The sequence below is a fragment of the Trichechus manatus genome, unplaced genomic scaffold, assembly GCF_000243295.1.
Source record: "Trichechus manatus latirostris isolate Lorelei unplaced genomic scaffold, TriManLat1.0 scaffold00040, whole genome shotgun sequence".
Taxonomy (NCBI): domain Eukaryota; kingdom Metazoa; phylum Chordata; class Mammalia; order Sirenia; family Trichechidae; genus Trichechus; species Trichechus manatus.
In genome coordinates, this window is record NW_004443976.1 from 17,348,675 (window position 1) to 17,361,076 (window position 12,402).

At 56.6% G+C, this 12,402-nt stretch overlaps 1 protein-coding gene across 1 annotated transcript in view; it reads left to right on the forward strand.

The window, feature by feature from the left end:
• Positions 1 to 9,087, forward strand: part of MNT (MAX network transcriptional repressor) — a 14,794-nt gene extending 5,707 nt beyond the window's left edge. The window contains 5 exon segments of the mRNA XM_023731154.1: positions 1 to 372; positions 917 to 958; positions 1,119 to 1,230; positions 7,845 to 8,037; positions 8,265 to 9,087. The exon segment at positions 1 to 372 is cut by the window's left edge and continues 98 nt beyond it. Coding sequence (XP_023586922.1) covers positions 1 to 372; positions 917 to 958; positions 1,119 to 1,230; positions 7,845 to 8,037; positions 8,265 to 9,025 — 1,480 coding nt within the window. The 3' untranslated portion in view covers positions 9,026 to 9,087.
• The last annotated feature ends 3,315 nt before the right edge of the window (positions 9,088 to 12,402 follow it).

The window sequence follows — 12,402 nt, forward strand, 5'->3', positions numbered from 1 at the left end:
GACCAACTCCCCACAGCCGCTGCCCCCACCCCCACCACCGCCCCCCACAGCTCAGCCTCTGCCCCTGGCGCCTCGCCAGACAGCCCTGGTGAGCACCCCTGGACTCAGCATTAAGGAGCCTGCTCCTCTGCCCACCAGGCCACAGATGCCCACCCCTGCCCCCCTACTGCCGGACTCAAAGACCACCGTTCCGCCCACTGGTAGCCCCAAACCCTTGCAACCCCTCCCCACACCCATCCTGACCATAGCACCACACCCTGGAGTTCAGCCCCAGCTGGCCCCCCAGCAGCCTCCCCCACCCACGCTTGGGACCCTGAAGTTGGCACCTGCTGAAGAAGTCAAATCCAGTGAACAGAAGAAGAGGCCAGGAGGGTGAGTGAGGTGGGGCAGAGTGGGGGCTGGTGGGATGGAGAGAAGAACTGCCCACCCCCCAGGCTTTGTGTGAAAGAGACCATACCCCCAGCTAGCCCTTCAGAGGCCTGCCCTACCTCCCCAGCCTAGAAGGGCCCTCCTCTGTTTGGACACATTCTCAGTGCCCATCCCCACTGGGGAATGGCATTGCCCTCTGTCATCCTCAGGCTTCTGTGTTCTTTGATCCCCCGAGGCAAGGCTGGGCTTATGGCATTTCCAGGCCTTTGGATAGAGCATTGGGCGAGGCCTGGGTCAACGGGCTGCTTCTCCTGAGCGCTTCTGTCTCCTCACAGGTGGATGGGTGGGATGAGGTTGTAGAGTATGAACATAGATGCGCCCTCCAGGGGCTGTACGTGGTACAAGGCGAATATCTCCTTTTGCTTCTTTTGTAGAGAGAGAATGTTGGGGACAGACAGCCTGTGGCATTTGCGGGGTGGGGGCAGGGGGTAGGAAGGCCACCTAATCAGGCCCTCCTCCCTGAGCCTCCCGTCTGTCTGGGTTTCAGGATCGGCACCAGAGAAGTCCACAACAAATTGGAGAAGAACAGGTGTGTGCGCGCATGTGTGCCTCTGGGCCTGACCCGCTCTATCCTGGAACTTGCTCCGCCCTTGGTCCCCCCCATAGCTCCCTTTGGGCCTTCCCTTCCCCACCCCTAGGCCTTGCCCGCTTGGGGCACTGGCTGACCTGAGCTCGCTCCTTCTCCCCAGGAGGGCCCATCTGAAGGAATGCTTTGAAACTCTGAAGCGCAATATCCCCAACGTGGACGACAAGAAGACGTCGAATCTGAGCGTGCTGCGGACGGCGCTGCGGTACATCCAGGTATGGGGGGAGGGAAGCAGGGCTAGGAGTGAGGCGGGCTATAGTGGCGGCGGTAGCCTCAGCGGCAGCTTCCTCCCCACCTCCGCCCGCCCTCCTTCCCTCGCTGCGTCGCCGCCCCGCCCTCCCGCTCCTTGGCAGGCTCCCCCGCCCGCCTCCACGCGGGCGCTGAGCACATGGCCCGGCTGACGTCACCGGGGCTCCCTGCCCGGGAGGAGGCGGGAGGAAGGGCGCGCGCGTGCGCGGGGGAGGGCAGCAGCGGCGGTGGCCTCCTTCCCACCCCCGTCAACGGGCCGCTGCACTGAGCCCCCGCCGTCTGCACGTTCCGTGCAGCCTCGGCGTCCCTGGTACTCGAGGAGGGCGCGCTGCATCCCGGCTCAGTGTAAAACCCGGTGTCCGGATCCCCTTTTACCCGTGTTAATGCACCCGCCGGGTGAGAAATGCGTGGAGCGGGGCCCCGGCGCCTCCACCCCGCCCGCAGTGCCTTGGCGGGAACCCGTTTCTGCCCGAGTGTCTGTCGCTTGTTGAGCTGTAGGCGCTGCATGGGGGTGGGTGTGGAGCCCAGTGGGGACCCCTTGGGCGTGGTCTCGAGCCCCCCCACCCCTCTTACCCCAGGGGGATTAAGATCCGGTGAGCACGTTGAGGTGCCCAACAGACATTAGAGGAAGGTTTAAACCGGAGGGTTGGTTGGGGGCTGTGGCGGTCCTGCTGGGTGACAGCCCCGGCGTCACGGAACCTTAAAAAATTACGCTTTCCTTCCGCCTGGATTTTAAAAAAAGCCCTTCCCAGTTGCTTTTTTAAGAGGCCCTCCTGGCAGTGTGTCCCTCCCATTGAGCATTGGCTCCCCTCTGCAGTATTGGGGGGCGCCTGCCAGATAAGACAGTTGCCATGACGGCCCTGAGTTTCGGTTTCCCTGGAAACCGGTGGAGGTTTCCGCATACCGGGGAGGCTGTGGGGGATGGGGCGGGCGGCCACGCTCGGCTGCCGAGGAAACCGGGAGCCGTTGGTGAATGGGAGGAACTCAGGTCTCCCTGCCCGCGTGGGGCTGGGCCAAGGGCTGATTAACTAGTAAGCAAGGTACGCACGGGTTTAATTGTGCTTATTTACTGATCTGTAGTGCAAGTTTCACCTGTATTTCACCACAGAAACAAGTAAAATTGCACTACAGATTATCAAACACAAACCTGGGCAGGGTTAGCATCGGGGTCTCCCTGTCGGCCCACTTGGGAAATTTTGGAGGGCTGGGCAGCGTCGCGGTCCCCCAAGGGAAAGGGTGGCAAGGGAGGGTCTGGTGGGGCTGGGAGCCAGCACCAGGGTGCCACCCCTCCCCCCAGCCTCAGCTATGGGGGTCATAGCCCTGAGGTAACCCGAGCCTGACTTGTTGAGGGGCGGAGGCGCTGCTTCGCGACAGTTCCCAGCCGGCGGGTTCCATCCCCCTTCCCGTGACCGCGCGCCCTTCCGCCCGCCCTCCTTGGCAAGGGGAGGGACTGGCCCGTCTCCAGGCCGCTTCCCGGCACCTGGAAGGGGCGGGGTCGGCCTCGCGGATTGGCTGGGTGCTGCCGAGGACGAGGCTTCTGAGCTTGCGGAAGGAGGGTGCGGCCTCGGGGAGTGACGCAGCAAAGCCAGGCCCGCGTGGGTGCGCGCGTGCTTCGGAGGGGCGGGGCCTCGCTTGCGGCTGGAATGGACCTGGCGCCGGGCGGGGCAGGGGCCGTGGGTTTTGGAGAGACGGAGTGGCTGAGGAAGGCTAGGAAGGCTTATTTGTGGGATGTATTTGCAGAATTTGAGCTTGGGTACAGTTTACTGGTCCTTCAGTCATACTGCCTGAGATCAAATTTCAGTTCACATAACGTGACATCCTTGAATATCAATTTCCTCCTTTGTACAATGAGGCTAAACGGGCGTGAAATCCTAGTGTTTTCGTCTTAGGAATGTTACGTTTAAATCAGATTGTTCATGTAAGCAGTAACCTGTACTCTATGCACATTAACTTAATAGCATTTCTTACTCAAGGGAAGGAGTGATGCAATGGCGAGTTCCTCTTTATCGACACATACTTCGGGAGGGGAGCCCTGCATAATGGGTGGATTTTAAAATAAATCAGAAATGGATTCAGTGGGATCAGTAGAATGAACTGCAATGGGTAGGAAGCAGGGTGGACCCCAGGTTTTCCGTAAGAGATACTTGTCCTGGGAGTGGTAGTTGAAATAAAAACCAAAAAACTTGTTAAGGACTTATGGAACCCTCTATGTTAAGAGTAGGATTGCTCCATAGGATTTTTTTTTCTTTAAATTGTGCTTTAGGTGAAAGTTTACAGCTCAAGTGAATTTCTCACAGAAAAATTTATACACATACTGTAATGTGACCGTAGTTGTAATTTCTATAATGTGATCCCACACTTCCTCGTTCCACTCCGGGTTTCCCATGTCCATTCAACCAGCTCCTGACCCTCTCTGCCTTCTCATCCTGCCTCTGGACAGGAGCTGCCCATTTAGTCTTGTGTATCTACTTGAACTAAGAAGCACGCTCTTCGTGAGTATTATTTTACGTTTTATGGTCCAGACTAATCTTTGAAGAATTGGCTTCAGGAATGGTTTTAGTTCTGAATTAACAGAGTCTAGGGGCCGTGTCTTCGGTGGCTTCTCTAGTCTCAGACCATTAAGTCTGGTCTTTATATGTGAATTTCAGTTCTGCACCCCACTTTTCTCCTGCTCCTTCAGGGTCTCTCTGTTGTGTTCCCTGTCGGGGCAGTCATTGGTGGCAGCTGGGCTCCATAGGGTTTTCTTGATTGTAATCTTTACAGAAGCAGATCCCTAGGCTTTTCTTCTACAGCACTGCTGGGTGGGTTCAAACCACCAACCTTTAGGTTAAGTGGACGAACGAAAACTTTTATGCCACCCAGAACCTTTGGCAGTGGAAATAGAAACAGAAGATTCACAAGTTTTTCTCTAAATCCTCAACGTCGTGCATTTATTTATTCATTGGGGCACCTTTAGTCAGGCCCTGTGCCTGACCCCGATGATACACTGGTGGGGGGAAGAAAAGTGTGGGTCTCTGGCTTCACAAGTTCATAGTTGTGGTCTTGTGGCAGATTATAGACATGTAAACATACAGAGGACTGTGCCATCGCAGCATAGTAGGGAAGGCAGGATCTGTCCTGGGGAGTTAGGGAAGGCTTTGCTGAGGAAAAGACATTTGAGCTGAGACCTGAAGAATGAGTTGGGGTGAACTAGGCCAAGTGGAAGGCAGAGAACTCAGCACAGGCTAACATTTCTCCAGCTGGATGAACTTGTTGAAGTAAAAGACGGTCAGGAGGGCTACCGGCAGAGATGGGGGCAGCAGGGCACTAGATGATAGCCGCAAGGTCGTGCTGGCAAGTCCACGTTGGGCCATGTAGACCAAGGGCTCTGGCTGTGTGCTGAGAGCAGGAGCTGTGGAGATGCTGTAGCCCCCAACCAGACTGCAGAGAGGCTTGAGGAGGTAAACGGTTTGCAGAAGGTCACCTTGAAGTGGACAGAGACAGGAAGGAGGAGAAGGCAGGTCCCACACTATGTATCTACACAATCATAGAAAGGAAATGGATATAAGATGAAGCAATGTGGAGAAAAGTTAGACTCTGGCACAACTTTCCAGGGATCTTTAGGTCTGATTAACTTGGCTAGATGAGAAAAGGAGGTTTTGACCCCTGGTGTTCTCTCATCTTGACGCAGAAGTCTAGCCTCCCTACAAGCAGGTGGAGTTCAGGGTAGCTGCTTCCGGCTCCCCGCAGCCAGGTTTGAGTGAGGACTGACTTGTCACAGGCCCTCCTGTTGATGTGCTCCACCTGGATGTCATATCCAGCCCTGGCCTTTCAAGGGTAGAGCCAAGTGAGAAGCCTGGCACGTGTGTGTGCGCACATGTGGTGGGGGAGGGTCTTTCTTACTCTGTCTTCCTGGTAGAGATACGGGGAGAAGCAGGTTACACTTGAAGCCAGGATGATAGAGGGGCCTGCGTGTGGCCTGCAGCAGGTGATAGAAGTATAACACTACCAGGTTTCAGCAGGTAGAGAACACAGCTGTATCTGGGCGTGTGCCCCAGGCACTGATGGCATGAAGCCTCTTACTGGTGAGGTCAGAAATGTAGGGAATTATGGGGCCGCAGAGGGGAGCATGGGGAAGTTGGGCCTAGTTGGTGGGTGGCTAAAGACACTGCCATGCCTAGGAGCGGTAGGCCAATAGTCATGAAAGGCTACTGCAAAATTGCCACTAGGAGGTGCAATCAGGAGAAACCCAAGTATAAAGGGTTACTGTGATTCTCTCTGGGGTGAAGGAAAGACACAGGGTAGAGGCAGTTAGAGGTGAGAACTAACAAGAAGCGGCTTCCATCCTCCCAGAATCGATTTCTTCCGCTGGGGCTGAGTACGCACATCGCGCATTGCTCTGTTCTGACCGCCAATATGATTGGAGAACAGAAAGTAATTTTGAAACGGTTCTTGCCTTCACAAACAGAGCTGGACGGGACAGTGTGTATTGAGGCGGAGAAGCAAAATACATACATGTGAGATATTTAAATGGTTGTAAGAGTTTAATAGTCTCCAGTTAAATGCTCAGATGGGTGGCTGGGGTACCTACAAGGGCTCTAAGGCAGGAGGATGAAGGGGGCGAGGGCACAGGCGGGAAGGCCTGTAGAGGAGATTGGGACCTCAGGTGTGGTCTTACAGGGTAAGCAGATGAAACCTGGAGGGGTGAGGAGGGAGCATCACGGCGGTTGGGGTGAGGAGACAAAAATGGAGATGTGCTGGTGAGTTTGGCGTGTGATGAGCCAGCAGGCTCTGCGCAAGCCCTGGAAGTGAGGCGCTAAGGAGCAGGTGGGGAGAGAGACTTGGGAGCAGACAGCCTGTGGTAAGGACAGGACTGTCTTCATCGTCTGGCGGACACAGCCATCGTGATGTGCCTGGGCCAAGGAGAAGCTGACAACAGAAGGTCCACAGGACCTAAAAGAGTTTGGTTTAATAAAGTGTCAGAGTCAGGAGGTTTTGGAGGCACGGGAAAGATGTTTGGTGTGGAAGGGAGCTGAGATAGGATGCGAGCTAGCCTTAGGGTCGCTATGAGTCGGAAGCGACTCGACAGCAATGGGTTTGGTTTGGGTTTTGGTATGCTTCTTGGGGAACCTTGATGGCGCAACAGTTAAGTGCTCTGCTGCTAACTGAAAAGTTGGCTCTTCAAACCCACCCAGGGGCCCTAGCTCTGCGGGAGAAAGACCTGGCAATGTCCTTCTGTAAGGATTAAACCTGTTGCTGTTGAGTGGATTCCGACTCATGGTGGTCCTATAGGACAGAGTAGAACTGCCCCATAGGATTTCCAACAAGCGCCTGGTGGATTTGAACTTGCCAGCCTTTTGGTTAGCAGCCGGTCTCTTTAACCGCTGTGCCACCAGGGCTCACTGTAAAGATCACAGCCTAGAAAACCCTGTGGGGCAGCTGTATTTTGTCACATGGTGTCTCTGAGTTGAAAATCGACTCGACAGCACCCACCTACAACGACATGCCTGTGAAGGGAGGAGCCCTTATGATGGAACAATGCCAGAGTCCGGAATGTGTGGCACCCCCACCTACTGGACGGGATGGCTCAACTCAGGTGTGAGTTCGCCTGAGGGCCTGGAGGAGCTGAGGAGAGATGGCCTTCTGGATGAGGGAGCCTTCCTGAGGTTCTTAGGGAAGTGGGTGCTATCAGTGTCACGCGGGGGGTGGCCTGGAACCTGTGGGGAGGAATAGAAGCCATAGTCAGCGAGTGCTGTCATGCAGCCCAAGAGCCATTGCTCCTTGATCAGTGCGACTCAGGTACAGGTGTAGAAAAGTGGGGTGCATTCCATGGCTTGGGGCGTGTGGAGGGCTGCAGGCAAGGTGCTGGGAGGAGAGGGAAGCAGGCAGTGTGCAAACACTGTTGAGAGGAGGCAGAGGTGAGCTGTGTGGGGAGTAGCCCAGGAGGTTGAGAGGAGATGCAGAGCCCAGCAGCTGCTGGATGGTGGGGAGGGGTGAGGTGGGCAGCAGGTCATGGAGATAGAATGGGGTGTCAGAGTCTAGGGGTTCATCTCCAAGGATATTGACGTTACCGGGGAGATAATGAGTGATGAGGTAGAGAGAAGGGCAGGATTATTTGGGGTTTCTTGTGGAATGGCTTCTGTGAAGGGTAGCTCATGGCATAGGTGGCTAAGCAGAGTGGTGTGAGTAGTGGTGGAGGCGTCTGTCACCCTTTTGTCCTTCTCTGCAGAATGCGGGCAGAGGCTCAGGGAGAGTGGATGGGGCAAGAGATGGTGAAGCCCCTCAGGTCAGAGTTGATATGGGGGACAGGGAGGGCCCCCGTACATGGGTCCAGGTGACCTGGAGCTCTGCTTTCTTCAGTGGCATCACCCAAGAGTCCCCAGACCCTGGGTGCTGGTCCACACTGGGTGGGGCCGTGCCCAGGAGACAGATGTGGTCTCCAGTAGCCTCCCTCAGCCTGGCCCTGTGGTCACTGCAGACCTGTCGCTGTGGGTTGGGTGATCTGGAGGAGAGGGTGGCTGTGGTTGGAGGTGTTTGAGATATCATGGGCCCCACAGCTGCTGCTCAGGGTGTCCTTACTGTCTCTTGCCCTGTTTCCTAGTCCCTGAAGAGAAAGGAGAAGGAATACGAGCATGAGATGGAGCGGCTGGCACGGGAGAAGATCACCACACAGCAGCGGCTGGCAGAACTCAAGCACGAGCTGAGCCAGTGGATGGATGTGCTGGAGATTGACCGAGTGCTCCGGCAGACGGGCCAGCCTGAGGATGACCAGGCCTCTACCTCCACTGCCTCAGGTGAGCCTGGCCCCTGCCCTGCCCACAGGGCACCTCACCGCATCCCCTCTCAGATGTTGTCCTCTGTACCCCAAATCCCAGCCTCCCTGGTCTAAGCCTTTGCCTGCTGGAAAACATGCCACCCCTCCCCCCCGTCACAATACCCTGAGACCCCCAGGGCCATCTATTCCTCCAGTCCCTTGTTTCCCAGGCCCTTTTGACCTGCTCCCTGTGTCTCTCCCACACAGAGGGTGAGGACAACATAGACGAGGATATGGAGGAGGACCGGGCAGGCCTGGGCCCACCTAAGCTGAGCCATCGGCCCCAGCCGGAGCTGCTAAAGTCTGCCCTGCCACCCCCCAGCACTGCCCCTGCGCCCCCGCACCCACACCCTCACCCCCACCCCGTGGCCCTGTCTCCTGCCCACCTCCCCGTGCAGCAGCAGCAGCCACAGCAGAAGACACCTTTGCCAGCCCCTCCTCCCCCATCGGCTGCCCCTACCCAGACGCTGGTGCCAGCTCCAGCCCACCTGGTGGCCGCAGCTGGTGGAGGCTCCACGGTCATTGCCCACACGGCCACCACCCATGCTTCAGTCATCCAGACTGTGAACCACGTTCTCCAGGGGCCGGGCGGCAAGCACATCGCCCACATCGCCCCCTCAACCCCCAGTCCTGCTGTGCAGCTGGCACCTGCCACACCCCCCATCGGCCACATCACAGTGCACCCTGCCACCCTCAACCATGTGGCCCACCTTGGCTCCCAGCTGCCCCTGTATCCACAGCCCGTGGCGGTGAGCCAGCCTGTAGCGGTCAGCCACATTGCCCACACCCTCTCACACCAGCAAGTGAATGGCACCGCTGGGCTGGGGCCCCCAGCCACCGTCATGGCCAAGCCAGCTGTGGGGGCTCAGGTGGTGCATCACCCCCAGCTGGTGGGCCAAACAGTGCTCAACCCTGTGACCATGGTCACCATGCCCTCCTTCCCAGTCAGCACACTGAAGCTGGCCTGAGGATGAAGCCACTCAGAGGCCCCCAGTGGGGGCAGGGAGGGGGTCCTGTCCCCCACTATCCCACCTACCAGCTCCACACATTCCAGCCTTGCCCAGGCCCGCCCCACCCACACCCACCCCCAGGCCTCCTAGGGGAAGGGGGTGCAAAGACTCTGAGCCAGGGGAGAGGGCCCACCCCAGGGAGCTGGGCACAGGGCACGGGGGTCCCCGCTGCACTAGGACTTGATAAAATGACTGATGAGAGATGCTGGTGAGCGTGCCGCCTGGCCGGCTTGGTGCCAGCTCTGATTCCGTTCCTGCCTCCCCACCCTGCCCGCTGAAATCAGTGTGATGTGGACGTCATGACTTTTTCCCTGCCCTCCCTGCCTCCTGTACTGCTGCTGCTGCTATTGCTCTGTCTGGTAAGGTGGCCGAGTGCCCTGGCCCCCCGTCCTGAGCCTCAGTGTTCTCTTCCCAGGCCTCTGAGCCTAGAAGCCTGGGGGTTGGGATATCAGAGGCCTTGCTCTGAGCACAGGTGACAGATCCTAGGAAGTGGCTGGTCTGGAGTCCCACCCAGACTGGTGGGTGGCCCCAACCTGGGGCTCTCTGATCCGGTACAGTCACTGATTCCTTACAGCAGAAACTAAGGTGATTCTCTTACTACCAGTAAACCAAGCGCGAGCTGTGGCCAAGCCTTCTGAGGGGGCGTTGGACAAGCCTTCCCAGCCCCTGCCACTGGGGGTTGCTAAAAAGGGGGCTTGGCTGTCCTGTTTCCCACCCTATCCCCCGGCCTGGAAAGAGAGGGGGGTGCTGACTCACTCCCCTGCTTCTCTGGCCTCTGCTCAGCCTCATGCATCCCCCCAAGGGATGGGCAGGCCTGGGTGTCTGTGGGTTTGGGTGCCTCTGCAGCCTGGAAGACCTGGGCCAGCATCTGGTCTCGGTTCCAGGAGCCCTGCAGCCTTGCTGTTGAGGCATCAGGCAGTTCAAGTACAGAGGCTCGGCCAAGGCCCCAGACCCTTTCCCACATGGGCCTGCAGGCAGGTAGAGCAGGGAGCAGGCAAGCTGGGGCATTAACTGCTGCCTTGGCTCTAATTTCCCAGCCTGTCTTCACCCCCTCCTTTCCCCTGAACATCCTTGTCTCTGGTGGGCTGTTTTGAGTGTACTCCTCCTGGTGGAGACTACTGTGTGCCCCGACTTTCTTCTGAGGAAAGGTCCTTGGTTGGGCTGAGCTCAGTGGAGAGGAGGCCTGTGTGTAGGGAACGCTGCTTCCCACCTCTGCCTTGGCGGCTGCTTTGGCACTTTTTATGTGGGTATTTATTACAAGTGGCCTTGTGTCAGACACTCAGTTACACGCATGCACACTCAGCTTCCCACAGACTCAGTGATGGCCTTTCAGTGTGAGGAGGAAGCTAGTGTCCCTGAAGTGGGAAGTTTGCATTGGCAGGGTAGGGGGCAGGACAGGAGAGTTGAGGGGTCTTGAATCCTCTGGAGGGTCCTGAGATGGCCAGCAGAAGTCAGGATAGATTCTCCCTTGAGATAAAAACTCCATAGACACCTAAGAACTCCCTTTAAGTTCCCTCCTGGTCAGGGAGACCTCCCAGGGGACTGTCCTTAGTTCTCATGTGTCTCCATGGGCCAGGGGAAGGAGTGGCCTGTCAGGTCCCCACCATCAAGACCTCCAGGGGGAAGGAGGCCTGAGGCCCGCACCCAGCCCAATGCAGCAATCCCATCTCACCTGCTTGATGCCTTCCTGCAGTTGCAGCCACCCCCACCTGACACCCTGATTCTTGGGGGAGCCGGATTCCATGATTCCAGTTTAGTGACAAAAGCAGAGAGAGATGGGCAGGACTGCCACCCAGGGAACAGAGAAGCATTGGCGAGCTTGCCCCTCCCCACCGTCCTCTTCACTGCTCCCTGCACCCTGAGGCCAGTTCCAGAACAGAACTGTCGTGCCAGCCCCTCGGGCCTGCACAGATACCTCATCCGCCCCGCACCCTGCTGCACCCCTCCTTGGCCCGCCAGCAGTGGGGCCTCCAAATCTAGTGCCGAATGACTTACGTCCAGATTGGTGACGATGGGTGTTGTTGCTGTTGTTTTGTTGTTGTGTGTGAACGCTGTGACACCCTGTGCCCGAGCAGGCAGCCGCCGCAGCCCTTCCTTGGGCATCCCCTCTCCGTGAGCTGTCGGGACCACATTTGTCCTCCCCCTGTGGGAACGCCTGCCCCTTCCCTCCCTCACCCTTCCAGCCTGGGGGATGCACAGACACATCTTACCTCTCATGCGTGTTTTATTTTTTGATGTTCAGAGTGGCTCACTGGCTGGGAGTCTTTACCTCGGGGAGAGGGGAAGGCTGGTTCCTTGGGGGCGCCAAAGAAGGGCAGGGAGCGCCTGGAGGGTAACTAGGGGGTCATCATACTCCTGCTCTCTCCAGGAGCAGCTTCTTCTTTCCCCATCCCAGGGTCCCATCCTCCACCCCTCAAAGAGGTGGCCCTTGTTTACAGTGAGGACTCGGTCACTGTGTCTCCGTTTCCTGAAATATAAACTGTAGCGACCCCAGACTGTAGAGATTTTTATGTGTTTGGATACATCTGCTGTGTGGGAAAAAAAACTACAAAAACCCTAATTTTGTACATATTGTATTTTTACTATTGAACTGTATCCTAGTGGCTGTTCATGCTCCAAAACTAGGTATTGAGACATGAATACTATCCATGTAATAAGCACTTGCCTGGAATAAAATATAAAACAAATAAATCTGCACTGAAATCTGAGATGAGCTGCCAGCCTGCAGCATCGGGGCCGTTTTATTACAAAGGCAGGCAGATGAGGCTGCAGGGGTCGTCCTCCTCAGCCTGCTGTTTGGGGCCTGGCCCTCCAGTAACCTCCATGCTGGTCAATTTCAGAAAAAGATTTAGGACCTTCCGGTTCTGATCTCAACAAGCTCAGAAAACTGTACTTGTTTTCCTTATACTTTTGCAACACTTTATACTTCCTCAAACCATTTTTACAAATATCTTTGATCTTGACAGCATAGTGAAGTAAGTACACCAAGAACTAGCCCCACTGGGGCAGATAAGGAACAGGTTCAAAGTGACTGAGAGACTTGCTAAGGTCACACAGCTAGCCTGGGACTTATTGGAGCTCCCGTCAGCTCTCTCAGTTCAGTAGTTCTTTGAGCATTTGCCAACTCTATCCGTGGGGCCCTATTGTAGAGTCGGGAACCCCTGAAAGTCCCAGTGGGGAAGTAGAGAGGAGTTGCCTCAGGGTCTGGGCACAGAGTGGGAGGGGCTTCCTGAGCGGGGATGCGCTCCTATGGTTGTGGTTGTGACAAGTCAACAGGAGAGTCCATAACGCTGTCCTTTCAGGGAAAGGAACAAGAAAGGGAAAAGCTTGTAGAC